This window comes from Psittacula echo, assembly GCF_963264785.1.
Source record: "Psittacula echo genome assembly, chromosome: 17".
NCBI classification, from domain to species: domain Eukaryota; kingdom Metazoa; phylum Chordata; class Aves; order Psittaciformes; family Psittacidae; genus Psittacula; species Psittacula echo.
In genome coordinates, this window is record NC_137753.1 from 7,365,319 (window position 1) to 7,390,193 (window position 24,875).

The 24,875-nt window shown below is 59.8% G+C and overlaps 2 protein-coding genes across 2 annotated transcripts; one reads left to right on the top strand and one right to left on the bottom strand.

The window, feature by feature from the left end:
* Nucleotides 1–1,965: 1,965 nt before the first annotated feature.
* On the bottom strand, nt 1,966–9,678 carry ZNF362 (zinc finger protein 362). Its single transcript, XM_080631233.1, has 7 exons — nt 7,300–9,678; nt 6,949–7,195; nt 6,508–6,829; nt 6,173–6,397; nt 4,074–4,152; nt 3,769–3,927; nt 1,966–2,111 (listed from the first exon to the last, which is right to left on the bottom strand). The coding sequence occupies exons 1-7, from the start codon at nt 7,507–7,509 to the stop codon at nt 1,995–1,997; spliced, it is 1,359 nt and encodes a 452-aa protein (XP_080487359.1). The 5' UTR covers nt 7,510–9,678; the 3' UTR covers nt 1,966–1,994.
* A 10,709-nt stretch (nt 9,679–20,387) lies between these two features.
* LOC308228126 (E3 ubiquitin-protein ligase TRIM62) lies at nt 20,388–24,699 on the top strand (the record flags this gene model as incomplete). Its single annotated transcript, XM_080631248.1, has 5 exons — nt 20,388–20,795; nt 22,257–22,352; nt 22,983–23,239; nt 23,313–23,428; nt 24,149–24,699. The coding sequence occupies 5 exons, from the start codon at nt 20,388–20,390 to the stop codon at nt 24,697–24,699; spliced, it is 1,428 nt and encodes a 475-aa protein (XP_080487374.1).
* Between the last annotated feature and the right edge of the window lie 176 nt (nt 24,700–24,875).

Consider the following 24,875-nt stretch of genomic DNA (forward strand, 5'->3'; position numbering starts at 1 on the left):
GTGGCCATAGGGCTGCTCTATCCCCATTGCCGGTGGCCATAGGACTGCCGTGTCCCCATTGCCGGTGGCCGTAGGACTGCCGTGTCCCCACTGCTGGTGGCCATAGGGCTGCTCTATCCCCATTGCCAGTGGCCACAGGGCTGCCGTATCCCCATTGCCGGTGGCCACAGGGCTGCCGTATCCCCATTGCCGGTGGCCACAGGGCTGCCGTGTCCCCATTGCCGGTGGCCATAGGGCTGCTCTATCCCCATTGCCGGTGGCCACAGGGCTGCCGTGTCCCCATTGCCGGTGGCCACAGGGCTGCCGTATCCCCATTGCCGGTGGCCACAGGGCTGCCGTGTCCCCATTGCCGGTGGCCACAGGGCTGCCGTGTCCCCATTGCCGGTGGCCATAGGGCTGCCGTGTCCCCATTGCCGGTGGCCACAGGGCTGCCATGTCCCCATTGCCGGTGGCCATAGGGCTGCCGTGTCCCCATTGCCGGTGGCCATAGGGCTGCCGTGTCCCCATTGCCGGTGGCCATAGGGCTGCCGTGTCCCCATTGCCAGTGGCCACCACGGGGCAGTGACACCTCCTTGACACTGGTGCCCCCGGTGATGCTGCATCCCCAGAGCTGGTACCCACGGCGAGATGACCCCAGTGATGGTGACTTCTGCCCCCCCCCCCACTGTCCCCACCGTGTCACCCCCAGACCCAGTGTGGGGGGCACGGGGCCACCCCTTCCCATCCCCCCCCCCCCCCCCATCAATTTTCCACAAAACCCACAAAAAACCCGATTTTTATTAATTTTTGCTCTGGTTTATTCTGTTGCGGGCACTGGGGGGGGGGAGGGGGGGGGCGCTCCTCTCCCATCCCCCCCCCCCCCCCCCCGGCTGCTCCATCACCCACAACGCGAGGGGTGGGGGAGGGGCTTTTTTGCCTTTTTCTTCTTTTTCTCCTCTTTTTTTTCCTTTTCTTTGTATTTTTTTGCCTTTTTTTCCTCGTTTTCCCCTTTTTTACCAAGGTCGGGTCTAACTCTAGGGGGAGGGGGCAGGATTCCATCAGGAACATAAAAAAAAGCCCCCAAATTGGGGGGGGGGACGGGACGGGACAGGGGGGTTTAGTGTAGAAGAGGCGTATTTACAGGTATTAACATGCGGACAATGAGGTTACACTATGGGGAGTACAACATCGAGGGGGGGTAAAAAATAAAGGGGGGGGGTAAAAAATAAAGGGGGGGGTTTAAAACTTAATAAAGGAGGGAAATAAAACACCCCCATGGGGAAAAACCAATAAAAATCCCAAAGAAAGGGTGAGTTTAAGGCGTAAAAAGTGTATAAAAAATAACACAGGGGGGGCACGGGGGGGTCGGCCCCCCCATGGGTCTATGTACAGGCGCCCGGGGCCGGCAGGCACAAGGCAAAGCGAGTGTCCCCCCCAGTAATAGGGATTTGGGGCGGGGGGGTGATGGGAAAAGGGGGGGGCCCAGCGGCTGCTTTTGCCCTTGAAGGGCCCCCCCCCCCGAAAGAAAACCGCATTAAAACCCCAAACCAACCCCCCCAAAACGTTTCAAACCAAAGCGGGGGCCCCTGCTCTCAGTCCTGGAGGTGGGGGGGGGCAACAGTGGGACACCCCCCCCCCAAAGCTGCGGGTGTTTTGCCACCCGGGGGGGGCTCATTCCTGGTTTGTAGCAGCACCAAGTTCTTGGCCAATAAATATATATATATATTTGTATCCAAACGGCGGGGGAACAGCGGGACAAGGGGGGGACCCCCCCCTTTGCCCCCCCCCCCATCTTTGCCCCCTTTCCCCCCCCAAAACCAAACCAAACCGCAGAGGTTCAAAGTGCTCCGAATCCGTCTTTGGGCATCACCAAACCTGCGGGGACACAGCCCCGGGGCTGCGGTGCTGCGGGGGGGGGGGGGGGGGGGCTGCTTCCTCCTCCTCCTCTTCCTCCTCAATGGGGGGGGGGATGATCCTGTCCGTGCCTTCCCCCCCCTTCCTTGCTCCAAGCCCTGCTAGATGAGGGAGATCCGTACGGGAATGCCGGGAGACTCCGTCCTCTGCGGTGAGTGCTGGCTGACGAGGTGCTCCACCACCGTGTGCTTGGACATGTGCTTCATCAGGTAGGTCTCCTGTTTGAGGGGGGGGGTTCGTGGTCAATAATGGGGTTTTGGGGGGTTCATGGTCAATAATGGGGTTTTGTGGTCAATAATGGGGTTTTGGGAGGGGTTCATGGTCAATAATGGGTTTTGGGGGGGGTTCATGGTCAATAATGGGGTTTTGGGGGGGTTCATGGTCAATAATGGGGTTTTGTGGTCAATAATGGGGTTTTGGGAGGGGTTCATGGTCAATAATGGGTTTTGGGGGGGGTTCATGGTCAATAATGGGGTTTTGGGGGGTTCATGGTCAATAATGGGGTTTTGTGGTCAATAATGGGGTTTTGGGGGGTTTCATGGTCAGTAATGGGGTTTTGGGGGGGTTTCATGGGCAATAATGGGGTTTTGGGGGGGGTTCATGGTCAATAATGGGGTTTGAGGGGTTTCATGGTCAATAATGGGGTTTTGTGGTCAATAATGGGGTTTTGGGGGGTTTCATGGTCAATAATGGGGTTTGGGGGGTTTCATGGTCAATAATGGGGTTTTGTGGTCAATAATGGGGTTTTGGGGGGTTCATGGTCAATGATGGGGTTTGGGGAGTCAGGGCTAGGGTTGCTGGGCTCTGGTGGGGTTTGGATGGTGATGGGGTTGCGGGAGGCAGTGATAGGGGGGTTTTGGGGGTGTTAGGGGGTTCTGGAGTGTTTTGAGGGCCAATGATGGAATTGGGGGGGGGTCAGTGATGGGGTTGAAAGGGTTTGGAGGGGATCTGAAGGGTGTTCTGAGATGCTCTGGGTGGCTCAGGCGTGTTTGGGGGTGTTCTGGGTGGGTTTTGGGGTGTTTCAGGATGTTTGGGGGTGTTGGGTGGTATTCTGGGGTGTTCTGCATGCTTTGGGGGGTGTTCTGGGGTCTTCTGGAGGGTTCTGGGGTAGTTCTGGGAGGTTCTGGGGCGTTTTGGAGGTTTTGGGGTGTTTTGATGTGGTCTGGGGTTCTTTGGGTGGTGGTTTGGGGGTGTTTCAGAGGTGTTCCAGGGTGGTTTAGGGTGTTCTGGGGGTGTTTCAGGGTGTTATGGGGTGTATCAGGGTGGTTTAGGGTGTTTTGGGGGCGTTATGGAGTGTTCGGGGGGTGGTTTGGGATCTTTCAGGGTGGTTTTGGGGGTATCAGGGTGTTTTAGGGGTGTTTTGGGTTATTTCAGGATATTCTGGGGGTGTTTCAGGGTAGTTTGGCGTGTTTCAGCGTGGTTTAGGGTGGGTTTGGGGTGTTATAGGGGCATTATGGCGGTGGTTTGGGCTGATCTGAGGGTGTTTCAAGGTGTTCTGGGGCGTTTCAGAGTGTTTAAGGGTGTTTTGGGGGGTGTTTCAGGGTGTTTTGGGGTGGTTTTGGTGTGTTTCAGGGTGTTCTGGGATATTTCAGAGTGTTTTAGGGGTGTTTCAGGGTGTTTCGGGGTGTTCCAGGGTGTTTTGGGGTGGTTTTGGTGTGTTTCAGGGTGTTCTGGGATGTTTTAGGGTGTTTTGGGGTGTTCCGAGTGTGTTTCAGGGTGTTCGGGGAGCATTACGAGATCTTTCAGGGTGGTTTTGGTGTGTTTCAGGGTGTTCTGGGGTGTTTTGGGGGGTGTTTCAGGGTGTTTAGGGAGCATTACGGGATGTTTCAGGGTGGTTTTGGTGTGTTTCAGGGTGTTCCGGGCGCCGGCTCTCACCGAGGTGTACGCGCGGCCGCACATGCTGCAGCAATAGGCCTTGGCGTGTTTGATGGCGTGAGCCGAGAGGTGGATCTGCAGCGAGGCCGAGTCCGTGTACGCCCGGTAGCAGTTGGGGCACTTGTAGGGTTTGTCCTTGTTGTGCTGGCGCTGGTGGGACTGCGGAGTGGCACCGGGGGGGGTCACGGCAGCCATGACCCCCCCTGCCCCGCACCGGGGGGGCTTTGGTGCCCCCAAATCCACACACCCCCCCATCCTGGGGTACTCCCCCCCCCCCACATCCTGGGGTACCCCCCAGCACTGACCTGGAGGTTGGAGAGCTGTGTGAAGGCCTTCTCGCAGCCGGGGTGCGGGCACTTGTAGGGTCTGTCGCCCGTGTGGATGCTGCAGCGGGGGGGACGCATCGGGTCATGCCCCACTGCTGGGGCGCCAGGGATGGGGCAAAGAGCTCAAAGGGGCACGGGGGAGACGTGGGACCGGAGGGGATGAAGGTGCTGGAGATGGGGAGTGCAGTGGGGATGAGGAAGTCAGTGGGGGCAATAAGAGAAGGAGGAAGAGATGAGTGCGGTGGGGATGAAGAAGGTGGTGGGGGCAATGAGCACAGTGGAGATGGGTGAGCATGGTGGGGATGATGAAGGTGCTGGAGATCATGAGCATAGTGGGGACAACAAAGACAGTGGGGACAATAAGGTGGTGGGAACAGATGAGTGTGATGGGGATGATGAAGGTGAAGGAGATGAGTGTGGTGTGGAAGGACTGGCATGATGGGGACAGGTGATCATGGTGAGGCAAATGAAGATGGTGGGGATGATGAAGGCAATGGGGATGATAATGTGGTAGGGATGGATGAGCATGGTGGGGATGATGGTACTGGAGATGATGAGCATGGTGGGGAGGACAAAGGTAGTGAGGCCAATAAGCATGGGGGGGACAGACAAGTGTGGTGGGGATGATGAGCATGGTGAAGATGGATTGGTGTGGTGGGGACAGACAACCATGGTGGGGTTAGTGGAGGTGGTGGAGATGATGAACATGGTGGGGATTGTGAGCACGGTGGGCATGAACAAGTATGGCAGGGATGAAGAAGGAGTTGGGGGCAATGAGCAGAGTGGAGATGATGACCGTTATGGGGATGATAAGCATGGTGGGGACAATGAAGGTGGTAGGGACGATGAAGGTGGTGAAGCCAGATTGGTGTGGTGGGGATAGATGACCATGGTGGGACTGATGAAGATGATAGGGATGATGAGCTTGGTGAGGATGGATGAGCGTGGCAGGGATGATGAGCACAGTGAAGATGAAGGAGCATGGTGAAGATGGAATGGTGTGGTGGGATCACTGAAGCTCATGGAGAAGATGAGCATTGTGGGGATGATGAGGGCAGTGGGGACAATAGTCATGGTGGGAATAGATGAGCAGAGCACGGATGAAGAAGGTGATGGGAACCATGAGGGCAGTGGAGATGATGATCACGGTGGGGATGATGAAAGCAGCGGGGATGATGAGCATGGTGGGGACAGTGAAGGTGGTAGAGACCATGGAAGTCATGTGAGGTGTCCGGGCCCATGGCAGGGGGCTGGAACTGGTTGATCTTAAGGTCCTTTCCAACCCAAACCATTCTGTGATTCTATGATGAAGATGCAGCAGATAATGAGTGTGGTGAGGATGGACTGGTGTGATGGAGATGGATGACCATGGTGGGGGTCAATGAAGATGGCAGGGATGATGAGCATGGTGGGGGTCAATGAAGATGGTAGGGATGATGAGCATGGTGGGGATGGATTGGTGTGGTGAGGTCAATGAAGGTGGTGGAGATGATGAGCATGGCAGGGATAATGAGAGTGGTGAGGATGGATGAGTATGGCAGGAATGAAGAAGGTGATGAGGATGATGAGAACAGTGGAGATGATGAGTGTGATGGGGATGATAAGTATGGTGGGGAAAATGAAGGTGGTAGGGATGATGAAGGAACTGGAATGATGAGCATGGTGAAGGTGGATTGGTGTGGTGGGCACAGAGGAGCATGGTGGGATTGATGAAGATGGGGATGATGAGCACGGTGGGGATGGATTGGTGTGGTGGGATTAATGAAGGTCGTGGAGAAGATGAGCATTATGGGGATCATGAGTGCAATGGGGACAACAACAGGCATGGTGGGAATGGATGAGTGTGGTGGGGATGATGAGGATGGATTGACGTGATGGGAACAGATGTCCACGGTGGGGTCAATGAAGGTGATGACCAAGGTGGTGGGGATGGATGAGCATGGAGGGGATGGAGAAGGTGCTGGGGACAACGAGCGCAGTGAGGACAATGAGGGTGTCACGAGAGACGCGGGGCGCAGACCCCACCGCCCCCAGGGGAAGCCGGGCTCCGGGGCGCCCGGGTCCCTCCGTGCCCTCACCGGGTGTGCTGCTGGAGGTGGGAGAGCTGCCGGAAGGACTTCTCGCAGTAGGAGCAGTGGTAGGGTTTGACGCCCAGGTGGATGCGCAGGTGCTGGGCCAGGTAGGAGGCGTTGGCGAAGGACTTGGAGCAATGGGGGCACTTGTGGGGCTTGGCCTCGGTGTGCGACTTGGAGTGGATCTGCATCTCCGACTTGGTGAAGAACGTCAAGGGGCAGACCTTACACCTGGAGGGGGGGGCACGAGAACCCCGCAGGGACCGGGCTGGGCTGAGGGGGGGGGGAGCACCCCACCGGCCCCCCCCCCCCCCCCATCGAGCGGGTTGGGGGGTGCCTACCTGTACGTCTTCCCCTCTTTGGCGGTCTCCCCCGAGGCCAGGATGGGATAGGGCACCACCAGCACCGGCGGTCCCGAGGGATTTTCCGCCTTGATCTTCTTACGGCCCCGCTCGGCCTTGGGTGCCCCCAGCAAGCCGTGGCCCTGGATTGTCTTTATGGAGTCGAGGAGGGGGGGGCTGGTGATTCCTGAGATTAGGGTGGGCGAGGAGGCGATGAGGCGGCTCTGGCTGGTGGACGTGGGGGTCGATGGCGTGGTGGTACCCGTCCCCGTGCTGGACTCGGAGGTGCTGACCGCGGGTGCCCGAGACGCCAGCCCCAACCCTGGGGGGGCAAAGAGAACCCAGGGCAGGGGGGGGTTGTGTTCATTATGAGGGGTCCCCTCTGCTCTTCTCTCCCTGCAGGGTCCTCAATAGAGGGGGATGCCCCGCGCTGGGCTTTACCTGTGACGGTGCTGGTGGCCGGCCGCGCGTGCAGGGCCACGTCGGGCTGGGGCACGGCCTGAGGGTGCAGCCCGGGGACCTGCTGCAGCTTGGGCAGGGACATGATGGCCTGGCTGCCATCGGCGGGCGACGGCGGCACCAGCAGCGGCTGCTGCGACGCCACCGACGTGGGGGGCAAGTGCGGGGGCCGGATCTTCTCCGCCATCAACTGCTCCTTGATCTTGTTGATCAGGACCAGGTTGTCCAGCTGGAAGCGTGGGGGGACACAAGGCAGGGTCAGGGGACCCCCAGCCTCCCCCCCACTCTGTGTTCCCTCCCGTGTGCATCCATCCCGGCCGGGGGGGGTCTTACCTGGCTGGGCATGGTGGGGGGGGGCGGCCAGAAGTAGGGGTTGTTGAAGCGAGGCTCCGCCATCCTGCAGGGAGAGACGGGAATGGTCATGGAATGGCACCGGGAACCGCAGGGACCCCATCTCCCCTCTCCCCACCCTGGGGCTCGGACCGCACCGACCCCCAAAGACACAACCCTCAGGCTCTGGGAGCAGGGAACCCCCCCCAGCATCCAGGGGATTCCTGCCTGGAAGACCCCGACCACCAGCGAGGATGCAGCTGGGCAAGGGGGAAGGGAGGGGGTGGAATCTGGGAGGAAAACCCCGAACCTGCTGCTCCTCCAGGAGGGAACAGAGGCGGGCGGGAACACACGGCCATGGGAGAGGGCGAGCGGACGGCGGCTCACGGGACCCACAGCAACCCCGGGTGCATCCTGCTGATCCCAGCACCCGAAACGAGCCACTGCCAAGGGAAGTGACCGGTGACAGCCACAGGCAGCTCAGCAGAACCACAGCAGATCCATAGCGGAACCATGGCAGAACCAGAGCAGAACCAGAGCAGATCCATAGCAGAACCAGAGCAGAACCATAGCGCAACCAGAGCAGAACCATGACAGAACCAGAGCAGAACCACGGCAGAACCGGAGCAGAACCACGGCAGAACCGGAGCAGAACCACGGCAGAACCGGAGCAGAACCATAGCGCAACCAGAGCAGAACCATGGCAGAACCAGAGCAGAACCACGGCAGAACCGGAGCAGAACCACGGCAGAACCAGAGCAGAACCAGAGCAGAACCACGGCAGAACCGGAGCAGAACCACGGCAGAACCGGAGCAGAACCACGGCAGAACCAGAGCAGAACCACGGCAGAACCAGAGCAGAACCATAGAAGAGCCGGCGCAGCGGGCCCAGGGAGTTTACTGAGACACTTCCAACATTTTGGGGACATTAACTGGAAATTAACTCAAAATCCATCCCTGGATAACAGGAAGCAGCCGGGAGGGGATGGGGAGAAGATGACACTGGTGTGAACGGGCATCACCGTGCCCTGTATCGAGGGTCAAGTGTACCCCAATGGAATGCATCCCCTGGGAGCCGTAACATAAACCAGGATCCCGGGATCAACGAGACCAGTGCCTCTGGCACAGCGCATCCCGAAAGCCTTCGGGGCGATGGGATTGGTGGCAGGGAATGAGCAGCCAGGGAAAATGTGGTAGGGAGAGCCCCCGGGCTCCTCCGAACGGTGCCGCTGCACCTGGGAGCATCCCTGCTCCCATAGGAAGCCCTTTCCAGGCTCAGTTTTGGGGGAAAACCCTGGTGATCCGGCGCAGTGCCAAGAACAGGCGCGTTCTGGGGTGCCCCGAACCAACACAACTGCAGCTGTTGGCAGCACCGAGGAACAGGAACCACTTCCATGGCAGATCCCAACGGCAGGCACCAAACATCCCCTTTCCCACCTCAAACCGCTCTCCGGCACCTCCCGGCTGCCCATGCACCGCATTTGGGGGTTTTGGAGCAAAACCAGACCCGGATGCTCGCAATGAAGGTTGGGTTTCCGCCTGTTTTCCCTCCATCCACTGTATCCCCCAGGCTCTGCATGGAAGCAGAGCTGGGAGTCCTGCTCTGGGATAGGGAATGCGCTTCCCCACGCGGCCATCACCAGCTATCCTATAGTTATACATGGACGCATGTGCTGCCCACCCACCGTCTACCTATATATAACGTGAGATCACTCGGGATGCGGAGCACGGGATGGGGGGCACCGGGATGAGGGGGTGACGGCACAAGCGGCTAAAAGAAGAGGTGGCAACAGGGAAAACTCCCTCTGGGAATGCTGGGAACAGGCTCCGGGCACCCGGGTCCAAACCCCACCGCTCCGGCAGCATCCCGCGGTGTGGGAAAACAGGAAGCGGGAGCTATGATTAGAAAAGGGAGTTTTGGAGCTGCTCTCCATCACAGCAGGTGCTCTGTGAGCTCCCTCTGTCCTCCCCATCCATCCATCCCTCATCCATCCATCCCTCTGCCTATCCCAACAGCGGGCCAGGCTCCAACGGAGCCATCGGTGGCACCAAGAAGGATGCAAAGTGCCCAAAGCATCACTGGGATGCAGCAGGAATCACTGTGACCAACTCCAGGAGCCTGGTGTGGAGCCGGAGCGGGTGGCGAAGGCCCGAAGGGTGTTTCGGGGAGGAAAGCACAAATATCCCATGTGTGTCCCCCCCTCCTCAGCTCCTCCTGGGGAGGTCTGGTAAATAAATGAGGGAGGGTTTGGAAAAGCTTGGACCTGCGCGGAAGAACGGGGGAAGGAGCGGTCGGCGTGCCAAAACCAGCAGGAAAAGAAGGAGAAAATCCCTGTTCCTGTCGCGATTTGATGCTGGAATGTTTCACTGGGAGAGAGTGCAGCGGCTGCCCCCTCGCAGGGCTGGGATGGCTGGGGGGGGAGCGGAAAGCAGGTAGGATAAACATTAAATATGTATATACATAAACCCTCCCTTTTCCTATGTTCTCAGCTAACTATGAAAAATGGACGCTGACATGCAGCAAAGGGAGGGAAAAAGGGAAGAAAATCCATTAAAATGGAAATGATGAGGGATGGGAATGCTGCAGCGCGGCTCTGCCGGGCAGTGGGGGGGTGCTGGGGCTCTCCCTGCACCCCAGTTTTTGGCTGAGCAGGGGGAACCCCCCCTGGCACCAGCTCTCCAGCGGCACCGAGCATCTCCCGGGCAAGAGCAAGGGGATGCCGAAGGGTGTCCCGAGGGATGCAGGAGGCAAAGCAGCCACCGAGCGCGGGGATGCGGAAGAGGAAGCGGGAGGATGCAGAGAGCCGCAAAGCCAGGGGCTGGAACCCCGAATTCCCGAGGACCGGGATAACGGCGGCAGCGCCTCGGGAGACCCTCGACGGGCCCCAAACCCCTCACGTTCCTGCGCGGGGGCCGGGGGCAGGAAGAGCGTGAGGAGCCAGAAGCCGGGGCGAGGGGAGGATGCTGAGGGGGGGGGGGAGACGCCGGTGTTTTGGTACTCACAGGCTGGCCTCAGGAGCCAGGTGGCCGCAGCTGCCTGGGGAGACGCGTCGAGGAGGCTCCAGAGTGATGGGAGGTAGATGATGGCACGGGTGGGCACGAGCTCACTACAGCAACTTCCTACCCAACTGCCGCTAAGTCAAGCTACAGTTCTCTAGGGAACGCCTCTACCTTGGCAGCCCTCTCTGTCTCGCCTTCGCTGAAATAAAAAGAAACAAGAGATTTCTTTTCACGGCACCGCCGGGGGAAACGGGGCAGCTCCCGGGGCACGGCGACCCTGAGGGCAGCGAGTGAGCACCAGCAAACGGGGTAAGGGGGTGCCGCAAGGGGTCTGGGGGTGCCTAAACGTGCCCTTAGAGAGCCCTCAGCATCCCCGACCGCGGCGTCTCTCGTCCCCATCGCCCTCCCCATGCCAAGCGGCGAGCGCAGGAAAGCCGACGGGCGCGCGGCGGGTGAGGGCCCCGGTGCGTGCCCCCCAAGCACACCCTCAGAGCCATGGGGCAGAGCGGGGATGGTGACAGATCCGTGTCCCCACCACCAGCGGGTAAGGGCAGAACCTGGGTCTGCCCCGCGCCGTGCCTCAGTTTCCCCCAATCCATAAGGACACGGCCCCTCTGTTCCCTACGAGGACGCGCTCGTACCCCCCTTACACACCAATGGGTTTGCCTGGAGCAGGCGGGTTTCCAGAGGGAAAGCGAGTGCCCCGCGACCAAAACCCCATCCCAGAGCCGCCGGGGCGGGACGCGGCGCCCGGCCCCATCCATGGGGCACTGACCCCATCCCAAAGGGATGAACCCCAAAGCAGAGGGCGCAGACAAGGACGGGCGAGACCCGAACCCCCCCCCCCATCGCTCGGGGAGGGGGGGGACACACACAGAGCGCGCGCCAGAAGAATTCACCCAAGATGGAACCAATTAAACACCGCTCCCCCCCCCCCGGCTTCCGCCCCCCGAAGGGCCGCTCGCTGGTGGCTCTCCTGCGGCTTTCCAGCCAAATCCAGCCCCAGAAGAGCCCTAAGGAAAACCTCATCCTGGGATGGGGGTCCCTGCATGGGGAAGGTGGGGGAGCGCAGGGATGAGGAGCCAAGCAAAGCCACGCTGGGGAGCACCAAAGAGGGGGGACCAGGGAGGCGATGCTCCTGGAGGATGGGGTTCAATCAGTGTCTGTCTGTCCCGTCACCCATAGCGACATGGGGACACCCCATAGGGAAACCTGGTGCCCGCGGGGTGATGCTCGCGCTGAACACAGGGCCCACCCCCCCTCAAAACACACCGGTGCTGGGGAGGGGGTAACGTGCTCCCCCCGACCCCCTAAAACAGACCAGCAAAGGCAAAGGCAGCACCCACAAACCAGCCAGCCAGGGGTGGGGGGCAACCAGCCCCCCCCATAGCAGCCGGGAGAGCACCCATGGGTGCCAGCAGGTGGGGAAACCGAGGCACGGGGTGGTCACGCCGAGGAGACACCGAATCCAACATGCACTTGTCGTGACATCGCACCCACGGACCCAAAATCCACAGTTTTACGGGAAAAACAGTAAAGGGGAAGGGGGGGGGGGGCGGGGATGGGATTTGAGGGAGAAAAGGGAGATTTTAGGCCCATCAATCCCCGTCTCGCACAACGGAAACCGCAACCGCTCACACACAGGGGGGCCCCCCCAAAACCCACCCTTGGGGCGGCCCTGCTCCTCCATCAACACATCCACACGCAACCCCCGCGCCGCGGTGGGGCACGGACCCACATCCGTGCCCATTCAGGGTGTAAATGGGTGCCTATGGGGGTTATGTCCCCGTCATCCCCGTGTCCCCCGTCCCCCCCCCCCCGAAGCATCTCCCCATAGCCGCGTGCCCACCTCTGCGAGTACTGGCGCTGCTTGCCCTTATCCGCGTCCATCTCCAGCTCTAGCTGAGACCGGGTGCCGCACGTGGGGCGTTTCTCTACGGGGGGGGGGACAAGGGAGGAGAACTTCACACACCCCGAACCCACCGCCAGCCCCCGGCGCGCCAGATCCCGCAGCGGAGGAAGAAGAGGAGGAGGAGGAGGAGGAGGAGGAGGAGGAGAAGGAGGAGGAGGAACAAAAGCGAAGCGGCTCCGACCTACCCGACCCGTGGGGACGTGGGGGTTTTCCTGGAAATAGAGAGGGAAAAAAAGGGGAAAAACACACCAAAAAAAAGGGAATAATAACAATAATAATAATAATAAAAAGCAGTGGGTTTGGGGTTTTTTTTGTGAGGACGAGGGACGCGGAGCTGGCTGGAAAATCGGGATCCAAATCCATCCCCTCGGCAAATTGCACGCTGGGAGGGCCCCAAAACTTTTTCTCTCTCCCCCCCCCCCCCCCCCCAACCAATCACTTTATAATCTCCATAGGCCTCCGGGTTACAAACCCAATGGGTTTGGCCAATGGGCAGGGATAACCCCCCCCAAAGAGCATCCTCCGACCTTGGAGGAGAGAAAAAAAACCCTAAACGCCAGCAAATGAACCCATTCCTGGGTTAAAACCTTCACACACGCGCATCCCACACACACATCCCCCCCCCGGGCCCCCGGCGTGGCCTGGGGAAGATCATGGATGGGAACGGGATGCGGGTGAAGATCCAAGGGGATGGGAGGGAGCTCGGTGGGCGCCGAGGCTTGGGTCCTCGGCTTCGGGCTGTGCTGCATTCCTGCCAAAACGCCATGTAAAAACACAGCCCCCCCCTTCCCTTCCCTTCTCCTTCTCCTTCTTCCCCGTTAAAACCTTCCAGCCAGCGAGACAAAACCGGTTAACGCGGAAAGCGAGGGGAAGGCAGGGAAAAACGGGGTTAAAAACAGAAAGAATCGAGATTATAATGAGCATTATAAGGATAACAACAAGCGACCCCCCCCCCCCCCGGCGCTTCTTCTGCCACCCCCTGCAAGGAAAAAGCCATGAATCCATAAAAACCCAACACCCCCCCCCAAACATGCAACCTCCACAAGAATAGGTACGTTCAGCCGCAATTAACTTTTCCATTAGACCATCCAGAGGGAGCGAAAACAGGAGAAAATCCAGCAAAACCGGGTTATTTTCCCTGGATGTTGCCCCCCTTCCTCCCTCCTCCTTTTCCTTCTTCTTCCTCCTCGAATGGGGGGGGGGGGGGAGTAAAAAGGAGGGGATTCGGGTGAAATAACAGCGATTTTAAAGCAGCAGAGGTGCAAAAAGGCGAACTTTGCCGTCGAGCGAAGTTGAAACCCTCAACCGGGGGGGGGGAGGGGGGGGGGCGCCTTTTTAAGCCGTTTTCTCGCATTTCGGTGCCTTTTAAGACATAAACGGATGGGGATGGAGGGGGTTTAAGGTGGGGGGGGGCGGGGGGGGTTGGCCCGGCCTGGATCCCCATCCCCATCCCCCCCCCCGGTGTTTTTCCCCTCCCCTCCCCCCCCCCGCCGCCTCTCCCACATTCTCAGACGGTTTTATTAAAATTCGCAGACAAAAGGAAAACAAAAATGGCAGAAAGGAGCGGGGCCGGGGCCGCCATGTTCTGCAGCGCTGCGAGCCGCGGGGGGGGGGGGGAGCGAGAAACCCGCTCCGAAACAGCCGAAACCGACCCAAAATGCGACGTGAAATGAAGGGGGGGGGACGGGACACGGGACACGGGACCGCGCACACAGAGAGAGAGAAAGAGCCCTCCCCCCCCCCCCGAGCATGGTGAAGGAGCGGTGAGGATAAAGAGACACTTCCTATACCAACAGCCATGCTGCCGCCGTCCGCCGCTCCGCCGCACCGGGCAAGATGGGCGCCGGCGCCCCCGCCCCTGCCCCCGCCCAGCCCCGCACCGGACCCGGCCCCGGCCCCGCACCCGCAGACGGGGACGGCGCCGCCTTCCCTCTACACCCCCCCCCCCCCCCCCCCTCCAACCCCGGCCGCTTCCCCGCCCGCCGCGGGGCACGGGTGCGGGATCGCGCACGCACGCACCCGAGCGCCCCAGCGCCGCAGCGGAGCTGCCGATGGTACCGAGGGGTGACTCGGGGGGGATGCAGGGGTCTATGGGCACTCTGTAGGGGCGACAGCACCCCCATAACCGCGTCAGGACCCCTATAATGGTCCCAGCACCCCCATAGCTGTCTCAGCATCCCCATAACTGCATCAGGACCCCCATAACTGTCTCAGCATCCCCATAACTGTGTCAGGACCCCCATAGCTTCATCAGGATCCCCATAACTCTCTCAGCATCCCCATAACTGCATCAGGACCCCCCATAACCTCATCAGGACCCCCATAACTCTCTCAGCATCCCCATAACCGTGTCAGGACCCCCATAACCACATCAGGACTCTCATAACTGTCTCAGCATCCCCAGAACTGCATCAGGACCCCCATAGCTTCATCAGGACCCCCATAACTGCATCAGGACCCTTATAACTGTCCGAGCACCCCCATAACTGTCTCATCACCTCCATAACCACATCAGGACCCACCGGTTCTCCTCAGCACCCCCATTTCCCCCTCAGGACCCTCACAACCACCTCAGGACCCCCAGCCCTCCTGGGTCCCCCCGGTTCCCCTCCATATCCCCAGCTCCCCAAATCTCTGCAGCCCTTATAACATCCTCAGGACCCCCATAACCTCTTCAGCCCCCCATAACCACCTCAGGACCTCCCTCCCCAGTTCCACTTCCCCTCAACCCCCCCAAACCTGAGCCCTCCTGGATCCCCTCAGCCCCCCAAGTTCTCCCCCTGGTTCCCCTCAGCCCCCCATAACCTCCTCAGCACCCTCAGGTCTCTTAAACCCCCCCCCGTTATCCTCAGTGCCCCCCAATCTCCTTGGCCCCCTGGTTCTTCTCAGCACCCCCAAATCTCTTCCTGTCCCCCCTCAGGATGTCACCCCCCATCTTTGGCCCCTCCAACCCCTTGGGGCCCCCCCATAGACCCTCTGGTACCTCCCATCTCGGGGTCCCCCCATGCAGCCCCTCAGGCCTCCATTCGCTTTCTCCTCCTTTCGGGAGCCCCTTGGTTGTGATTTAACCTGATTTATCCATCGGTTTATCCCTGTATTCCCATTGCAGAGCCTCACCCCGAATGTGGATACAGCCCATAGGGGGGGCAAATTCCATCCGGTTCCCCACCGTCCTCCCCGTGGTCCAGGGAATGATGGCGCGTCTCAATTTACAACGTAAAAATAGGTAAAAGAAGGGGAAAAGTGGGATTTATTTCAAGTTTTCCCAAAGGAAAAGGAGAGGGATGCCCTGGATGGGTATCCCCAACCCAAATGATGCTTCCGAGACACAGGTGGAGGGGGGAGAAGGAGAAGGACAAGGAATGGGATGGAGTAGGATGGGATGAATGTGGTGGGTTGGGATGAGTTGGGTTGGGGTGAGGATGAGGATGGGATGAGTTGGAATGGGATGGATTGGGATGGGGTGAGGATGAGGATAATATGGCATGGATTGAGAGGAGACGGATGGGGATGGGTGAGGATGAAGACAAGGATGGGATGGGATGAGGTGGGGATGAGAATGAGATGAGATAGGATTGGGATGGGGAAGAGGATGGGATGGAACAGGTTAGGATGGGATGGAACAGGTTGGGATTGGGATAGGGTGGGGATGAGGATGGGATGAGTCGGGTGGGAAGGGGTCTCCATCAAGCTGTGGACATCCCTCTGTCCGTGTCTTAGGATCCTCCTGGTTTGGGATGAGCTTCCAAGAGGCCTTCACCCCATTGCCCAGCATCTCCCATCTCGGAAGGTCCTGGATGCATTCATCATGGAGACCCCCACCAGTGGCTCCAAGCTCCCCTTTTATCTCATTTTCAGCCCCCCCCCCCCAAACCAGGACACTGGGAGAGCCGGGAACATCTCGGATCTTCCCTGATGTCCCCAAAGCCAGCAGCGCACGTCCCTGATGCCACCGAGTTCCCCTTGGCTGGGTTTATTCCCATCGGTGCTTTCACTTCTGCCGCTGCTTTTCCTGATGGGGCTTTTTGTGCCCACAGTGATGCAAGCGGCGGTCGGGAATCTCGGAAGCATCGTAGGAGATTCCTCTTTTTGGGAATGGGGTTCTCCAACCCCAAATCCACACCGGAGGACACGGGGGGGGTCCTCCAAGGGGTGGTGAACGTCTCCTGGATGGGATAAGCAGCGCTCCAGGGTTTTGTTCCAACTCTGCGTCGGGTGGATTTAGCCTTGGGTGTGGGAATGGGGCCCCTTTCCTGGGGAGGTGGTTGGTATGCAGGGATCAAGGATGAAATCATGGAATGATGATAAACCCGTGCCCGGCTCCATCCCGGGACGCAGACCAGAGGGAATAGCGCTAAACCCACGGATCCCAGGCTGGGTTTGCCCCCGGCATAGATCCGACCGCGATAAGAGGGAAGGGAAGGCAGGAGCAGAGGGAAATCCGTGCTGTAAATCACTGCAGTGGGACTCCGGTAAAGCTTTGGGGCTGATGCACCTGCATGATCCCCCCCTGGCACCGCTGCTCCTTCCCACCGGCATCGCCGGATCCAGATGGTGCTTTGGGAAACCCATCGGGTTGGGTCCATGGAGAGCAACCAGGGCTGTCCCGATGGGAAAACGCGGTTCCTAAGGGGTCGCACCAGGCTTCCTCGGTGTCCCCAAAGTCTTTGTCCCTGGCTGCAGGTCAGCGGGCAGGAAATCCTTTGGGAAATGCCTCTCTGCAGCTTCTCCATCCCATTTCCTTCCCGAGAAATCCCTCATTTTCCATATAAAGCTGGTGGGGAACCTCCGCACGGGGGATGCGGCATTCCCGGCGCTGGATGGGCGTTAATCCTCATTCCTGGCTTTTCCGGGTTCATGAACCCAAAAAGTGGGATTTTCACCCCGGATCCGCCGGTGGGAGGTTTGGGGATGTTTGGTGGCAGGGAAAGAAAAGCAGGAGGTTCACGAGATTCCCGGCTCCTGGAAGCGGGCGGTTGGGCTCTAATGAGGTAATGACTTAATTAGAATTAATTAGTTAATGTTTGCAAAGCACTGAGGAGATGAAAGGCGCCGGCGTGGGGCGGCTTCCGCGCGGCCTCGTGCTCCCGGTGAATCCATAAGGAAAGGGAATCCTCCAGCCGGGATGAAACCCCTACAACAGGGAGGTCTCCAACGGCAAAGGCCGCTCCCGGCATTCCATGGAGGCACGCAGGCCGCGGGAGCACGTCCCGGCGTGCCCATGCCGCCGGCAGCACCGCTCCATCCGGCCGCGGTGAAGGGAAGATTCCAGCACGGATCCCTCCGGCAGCGCCGGCACACGTGGCGCACGTGGCAATGAGACGGGTTTTCCTTGGTTTTCCATGCCTGGCAGCGCTGTCCTGGCGTGCTGCGGCACGCCGGAGCCGGGATGGATGCATGGATGCATGGATGGAGAAGGGCTGCGTATCCCTATAGAATCCTGGGAATTAAGGCATGGCCGGGATCCCGGCCTCACACTGGGGTTACTGGGAGGTAATGAAGCCAATTAAACTAATTAACCAGGATTAATTTCCCTGTTTGCCCCGTGGTTTTCCTGCATCACCTCATGGGATGCGCAGCGGCATTCCCGGTGGGATCCGTTGGGACAACGCTCTCCATCACCCCCATTTCCCAACCACATCAATGAATAAGCTATTAACGACCTGGGATGGGGCCCCCCTCAGCCCCGAGCCTGGATTTGGGGTGAAAAAGGGGGATTTTGGTCTATCTCCATCGGAGCTGGCTCCATCCCTGTTGTCTGATGATTTCATTTCAGCCATTCCCGGTCCCCGGTGGGTCCCCGAGGGGAGACAAGACCTGAATTCCTAATGCAGGAAAAACAAGCAGGGAAAAATCCACCAACCAAAGCCCTTTGGGTTTATTATTTTAAGGGGGGGGGGGGGGGGGCTTATTCCAAGCTCTTTGGGCCTGTCGGGAAAAGGAACAAAGCGGGTGGTTATTCCCTGAAAGGAGGGGATGGGATAAGGGGGATGCCCGGGTTGGGGTGAGAAAAGAGGGGTGCCGGCAGCCGGAGCTGAGCAGTTTGTTCCCTTTGGCTCCGGACCAGCGTTCCCGCTGCCTCCGAAATATGCAGCTTCATTCCCACCGCAGGGAATTGCATCCCCATCCCTGTGCCTCCGTCTGCCCGGACACAGAGACACCCCCCCCCCAGCCCCTGGCCTCTGCTCAATAGGGGACCAAAGGGATCTTTGGGGGGGGGTAAAGCCTTGCCATGGGGCAGCCAGCGCTGGCAAAGCCCATTGGCCCCCATAGGTCACATAGGTCCCCATAGATCATCACAGGTCCTTTAGGTTTCCATATGTCCCCACAGGTCCCCATATGTCCACACAGGTCTCCACAGGTCCTATAGGATTCCATAGGACCCCACTGGTTGCCACAAGTCCTATAGGTGCCTGTAGGTCCCCATAAGTGCCCACTGGTGCCATAGGTTCCATGGGACCCCATAGGTTCCTATATGTTCCCACAGGTCCCATAGGTCCTATAGGACTCCACAGATCCCCATAGGTCCTTACAGGTCCCCATAGATTCTCACAGGTCCTATAGGTCCCCATATGTCCCCACAGGTCCCATAGGTCTCCACTTGTCCCTGTAGGTTCTTACAGGTCCCCATAGATCCTCACAGGTTCCATAGACCCCCATAGGTCCCCATATGTCCCCACAGGTCCCCACAAGTCCCATAGGTCCCCATATGTCCTATAGGTCCCACAGGTCCCCCCGTGGTCCAGGGTCCCAGCTGACACCCATCACCCAAAACTTCTCTTTAAGTGATTTTTGGCCAAATTGGTTCAATTTGGGGTAAAACCCGGCTGTTTCCTCAGCAGCTCCGGCGCCAGCATCACCTGCGCTGTACCCATCCCTTGTCCCTCGCAGTGCCCGGACGGAGGGGACGGGACACGTGTGGCGATGCCGCGGGAGGGCACCACGGAGCTCCGAGGGCCGCGGCCCCTTTAAGCGCCCCCCCCCGCGGGCGGGCGGTGGTGCGCTCCGGTGGGCCGCGCCGCGCGGGGGACAATGGGGCGGGGGCGGCACCACTGTGGCTGCGGGAGGGGGGAGCGGGGGGGGGGGGGCGGGCAGGAAGTGCCGCGCGGCTCCGCCCCCTCCGCGTCGCTCTCCCCCCCCCCCCCCGCCCGTCGCGGCGGGGCCGCGCTGTGAAGCGGCGGCGGGATCGTGGCACCGCCCCCCCCCCCCCCAATCCCGGGCACCGGCACCGGCACCGGCACCGGCTGGGTGAGGGCAGCGGGCAGCGGGCACCGGCGGGAGGGGGGGCGGGTCTCGAACCCGGGTCCTGCCGGGAGCTGGGTTGAGGGGACGGGGGGTCTCGAACCGGGGTCCTCCCGGTGCAGCCGCTCCCCTGGGTCCCTTCCAATGCAGCCTCATCCCCGGCCCCACGTTGCAGCCCCGGTGCAGACGCCCCTCGGGTGCCCCCGTTTCAGGCTCAGCCCCGGGTCCCCCATTGTCATCTTCATCCCTAGTGCCGCCCTATTAAAGCCCTTCTGGGGATCCCCCGTATCACCTGCACCCCCAATCCCCCCTCATTGCACCCGCCGCGGTTCCCCCATTGCATCCTGATCCCCCATTCCCTCCCACTGTATCCCCCAGCCCACAACGGCCGCCTGACCCCCAGTTCCATCCCCCCTCCCGACCCTGCCATTACATCCTGACCCCCAATTCCCCCCCTACAACCCTCACAGTCCCTCTATTGCACCCCCAGCTCCCCCTTTGCATCCTGACCCCTAAGTCCTCCCCCTGCTTGAGGGGCAGGGAGTCTTCCCTCCTCACAGTGCCCCCGTTGCATTCTGATCCCCAATTCCCCCCATTGCAACCCCCCAACCCCACCATTGCAACCCCAATTCCCCCCATTGCGTCCCGCCCCCCAATTCCACCCATTACAATCCCCCCACCTCCCCCCATTGCATCCTGACCCCCAATTCTCCCTATTGCATCCCTCCAGACCCCCAATTGCCAACTGACCCCCAGGTCCCCGCATTCCATCCCTCCTCCTCCCACATTGCATCCCGCTCCCCAATACCCCCATTACAACCCCCAATTGCCTCCCAACCTCCAGTTCCCCCCATCCCACCCCCCCAGTTAGCATCCCCAAACCCACCTCCCCTCATTCCCTTTCCAGGACCCCATTCCCACCTTTCCCAGCCCCGCCATGGCCTGCAGCCTGAAGGACGAGCTGCTCTGCTCCATCTGCCTGAGCATCTACCAGGACCCGGTGAGCTTCGGGTGCGAGCACTACTTCTGCCGCCGGTGCATCACGGAGCACTGGGTGCGCCAGGAGCCGCAGGGCACCCGCGACTGCCCCGAGTGCCGCCGCACCTTCACCGAGCCCACCCTGGCCCCCAGCCTCAAGCTGGCCAACATCGTGGAGCGGTACAGCGCCTTCCCGCTGGACACGCTGCTGGGCGCCCAGCGCAGCCCCTTCCCCTGCAAGGACCACGAGAAGGTCAAGCTCTTCTGCCTGACCGACCGCGCCGTCGTCTGCTTCTTCTGCGACGAGCCCGCCATGCACGAGCAGCACCAGGTCACCAATGTGGACGATGCGTTCGAGGAGCTGCAGGTGGGCCTGTCCGTCCGTCCAGCCTTCCTTTCTTCCCTCCTTCCATCCATCCATCCATCCATCAATCCATCCTTCTTTCCTTCCACCCATCCATCCTTCTTTCCTTCCACCCATCCTTCCTTCCCTCTATCCATCCTTACTTCCATCCATCCATCCGTCCTTCTTTCTTTCCTTCCTTACATTCATCCTTCCATACATCCATCCTTCTTTCTTTCCTTCCTTCCATCCATCCCTTCTTCCATCCATCCATCCACCCATCCTTCCCTCCATCCATTCATCTATCCTTCTATCCTTCCTTCCTTCCATCCCTTCTTCCATCCATCCATCCACCCATCCTTCCCTCCATCCATTCATCTGTCCTTCTATCCTTCCTTCCATCCATTCATCCATTCATCCATTCCTTTCTTCCATCCATCCATCCATCCCGCCTTCCATTCTTCCATCCATCCTTCTTTCTTTCCATCCATCCTTCCTTCTCTCCATCCATCCATCCACCCTTCCATTCTTCCTTCCATCCATCCACCAATCCTTCTCTCCATCCATTCATCCATCCTTCCTTCCTTTCTTCCTTCCATCCATCCATTCATCCATCCATCCATCCATTCTTCCATTCATGCACCCATCCTTCCATCCACCCATCCTTCCCTCCCTCCCTCCCTCCATCCATCCATCCATCCTTCCTTCCTTTCTTTCATCCATCCATCCATCCATCTATCCACCCTTCCATTCTTCCTTCCATCCATCCACCAATCCTTCCTTCCATCCATCCATCCATCCATCAGTCCATCCTTCCATCCATCCATCCTTCCATTCATGCACCCGTCCTTCCATCCACCTATCCTTCCCTCCCTCTCTCCCTCCCTCCCTCCCTCTCTCCCTCCATCCCTCCATCCCTCCATCCCTCCATCCATCCTTCCTTCCTTTCTTCCTTCCTTCCATCCATCCATCCATCCATCCATCCTTCCATTCACCCATCCTTCCATTCATGCGCCCATCCTTCCATCCACCCATCCTTCCCTCCCTCCCTCCCTCCATCGCTCCCTCCATCCATCCTTCCTTCCTTCCTTCCTTCCTTCCTTCCATCTGTTCATCCATTCAGCCATCCATCCTTTCCTCCTTCTATCCCTCCCTCCCCCCCTCCCATGCAGCATCATCCCTGCCCTGAGCTGCACCTCTGAGCTCCTTTGTCCATCTGTCCCTGCACCCCATGGGATCAGCCCCACAGCTTCCTCCCATCTGCGTCTGTCCATCAATCCAGGTGCCCTTCTGCAGCTGCTCCCATGGGATTCCCCTGCTCCATCCACACTGGGGGTCCTTGTGGCCTTTGGGTGCCCTCATTGGGGTGCTATGGGTTCCTCAGGAATACACCCCCCATCACCCCCCGAGCAGGAAAGCTGCCTCCTGGGACCCCCTTTCCCCCCACATCCCTGTTTGATCCCTGTTTGTTGGCTTTGTTCTCAGCGGGAGCTGCGGGAGCAGCTCCAGGGGCTGCAGGAGAGTGAGCGCGGCCACACGGAAGCTCTGCACGTCCTGCGGCGGCAGCTGGCCGAGACCAAGGTAGGAGCCACCCCAGGGCCTGCATCCCGACCCCCAGCCCTTCCCTGCACCCCAGAGACTCCAAACCCCCCATTCCATGGGGCTGCTACCCCAAAACCCCCTGGCAGTTCGATGAAGCCCATCAGGCTGCTGATCCCAAAGAGGGAGCAAACGATGTTCCCTTCAGGGCTGCTTTTAGTTGTCTTTTTAACTCCTTTTTAGTTTATATTTCATAGAATCACGGAAACCCGGAATGGTTTGGGTGGAAGGGACCTTAAAGCTCCTCCTGCCACGGGCAGGGACCCCTTCCACTGGAGCAGCTTGCTCCAAGCCCCTGTGTCCAACCTGGCCTTGAACACTGCCAGGGATGGGGCAGCCACAGCTTCTCTGGGCACCCTGAGCCAGCGCCTCAGCACCCTCACAGGGAAGAGCTTCTGCCTTATCTGCAACCCTGTCTGAGCCCTTTATCTCCTTGCTCACCTTTTGGTGAGGTTTGATCTCCTCCATCCCCAGCAGTGCCGTGGTTTAGCTTTATCTATAGGGTGAAATATCCGCCCTTGGAGCCCCTGGGGTTGAGTTAACGGTGCTGTAAAGGTCTCTTTGGGGGATCAAAGCCTCATGGGGGGGGTCCTGACCCCTCCACCCCCCAAGTCCTCAGCCAAGAGCCTGCGGGTGACCATCGGGGAGGCGTTCGAGCGGCTGCACCGGCTGCTGCGGGAGCGGCAGAAGGCGATGCTGGAGGAGCTGGAGGCCGACACGGCCCGGACCATCACCGACATCGAGCAGAAGATGCAGCGCTGCAGCCAGCAGCTGCGCAGGGTGCAGGAGGGCAGCCAGATCCTGCAGGAGCGCCTGGCCGAGGCTGACAAACACGTCTTCCTGGCCGGCGTCGCGTCCCTTTCCGAGAGGTGGGTGACACCGCGGGGATGCTGCGGTCCCCCCCCCTGCATCCTCATGCTCCATCGCATCGCTCCTTCACAGGCTCAAAGGGAAGATCCATGAGACCAACCTGACCTATGAGGACTTCCCCACCTCCAAGTACATGGGGCCGCTGCAGTACACCATCTGGAAATCACTGTTCCAGGATATCCATCCCGGTGAGGGCATGGGGAGGGGATGGATGAGGGGTTGGGGGGGGTCCTGGGGAGGGATGAGGATAGGAATGGCATTGGTGAGGGATGGGGATGGGAATGGCATTGGTGAGGGATGAGGATGGGAATGGCATTGGTGAGGGATGAGGATGGGAAAGGCATTGGTGAGGGATGAGGATGGGAATGGCATTGGTGAGGGATGGGGATGGGAATGGCATTGGTGAGGGATGAGGATGGGAATGGCATTGGTGAGGGATGGGGATGGGAATGGCATTGGTGAGGGATGAGGATGGGAATGGCATTGGTGAGGGATGAGGATGGGAAAGGCATTGGTGAGGGATGAGGATGGGAATGGCATTGGTGAGGGATGGGGATGGGAATGGCATTGGTGAGGGATGAGGATGGGAATGGCATTGGTGAGGGATGAGGATGGGAATGGCATTGGTGAGGGATGGGGATGGGAATGGCATTGGTGAGGGATGAGGATGGGAATGGCATTGGTGAGGGATGAGGATGGGAATGGCACTGGTGATGGATGAGGATGGGAACGCTGCCGGTGATGGGTGAGGACGCACCGGTGATGGACAGGGCCAGGACATCACCAACGAGGGCTGAGAACCCCAGCGACCCTCTCCCCACCGCAGTGGTGGGAGCCGCCTGCGCTGGCTCTGGGCGCTGCATTGACCCCGTTATCCCCCCGTTAATCCCCCTCATCCCTTGCCCCAGTGCCGGCGGCGCTGACGCTGGACCCTGGCACCGCTCACCACCGCCTCATCCTGTCCGACGACTGCACCATCGTGGCTTACGGCAACCTGCACCCGCAGCCGCTGCAGGACTCCCCCCGCCGCTTCGACGTGGAGGTCTCGGTGCTGGGCTCGGAGGCTTTCGGCGCTGGGGTGCACTATTGGGAGGTGGTGGTGTCCGAGAAGACCCAGTGGATGATCGGGTTGGCGCACGAAGCCGTCACCCGCAAGGGCAGCATCCAGATCCAGCCCAGCCGCGGGTTCTACTGCATCGTCATGCACGACGGCAACCAGTACAGCGCCTGCACCGAGCCCTGGACCCGGCTCAACGTCAAGAGCAAGCTGGAGAAGGTGGGGGTCTTCCTGGACTACGACAAAGGGCTCCTCATCTTCTACAACGCCGACGACATGTCCTGGCTCTACACCTTCCGGGAGCGCTTTCCCGGGAAGCTCTGCTCCTATTTCAGCCCCGGCCAAAGCCACGCCAATGGGAAGAACGTCCAACCCCTGCGCATCAACACCGTGCGCATCTGATGGGGGTTGGCCCCTGCCATGGGGGGCACCTTGCTTCATCCCCCCCCCCCCCCAATGGGTGTTTTCCTGCTCTTTGGTGGAGGTTTCGGGCCGATCCTGCCCCAGGAACTGGTGCTGGCACTGGGCAGGATCCGGCTTTTCCCCCCTCTTTGTCCTGTGCTTCCAAGGAGGAGCCC

Excerpts from the sequence above, each read along its gene's own strand:
- ZNF362 (XM_080631233.1), bottom strand. The coding sequence starts at position 7,509 with ATGCTGGGGGGGGTTCCCTGCTCCCAGAGCCTGAGGGTTGTGTCTTTG. Across the intron at positions 7,196-7,299 it reads CCCCCACCATGCCCAGCCAG|CTGGACAACCTGGTCCTGAT; the intron begins GTAAGACCCCCC and ends CCACGCTTCCAG. Across the intron at positions 6,398-6,507 it reads AAAGAGGGGAAGACGTACAG|GTGTAAGGTCTGCCCCTTGA; the intron begins GTAGGCACCCCC and ends CCCCCCCTCCAG.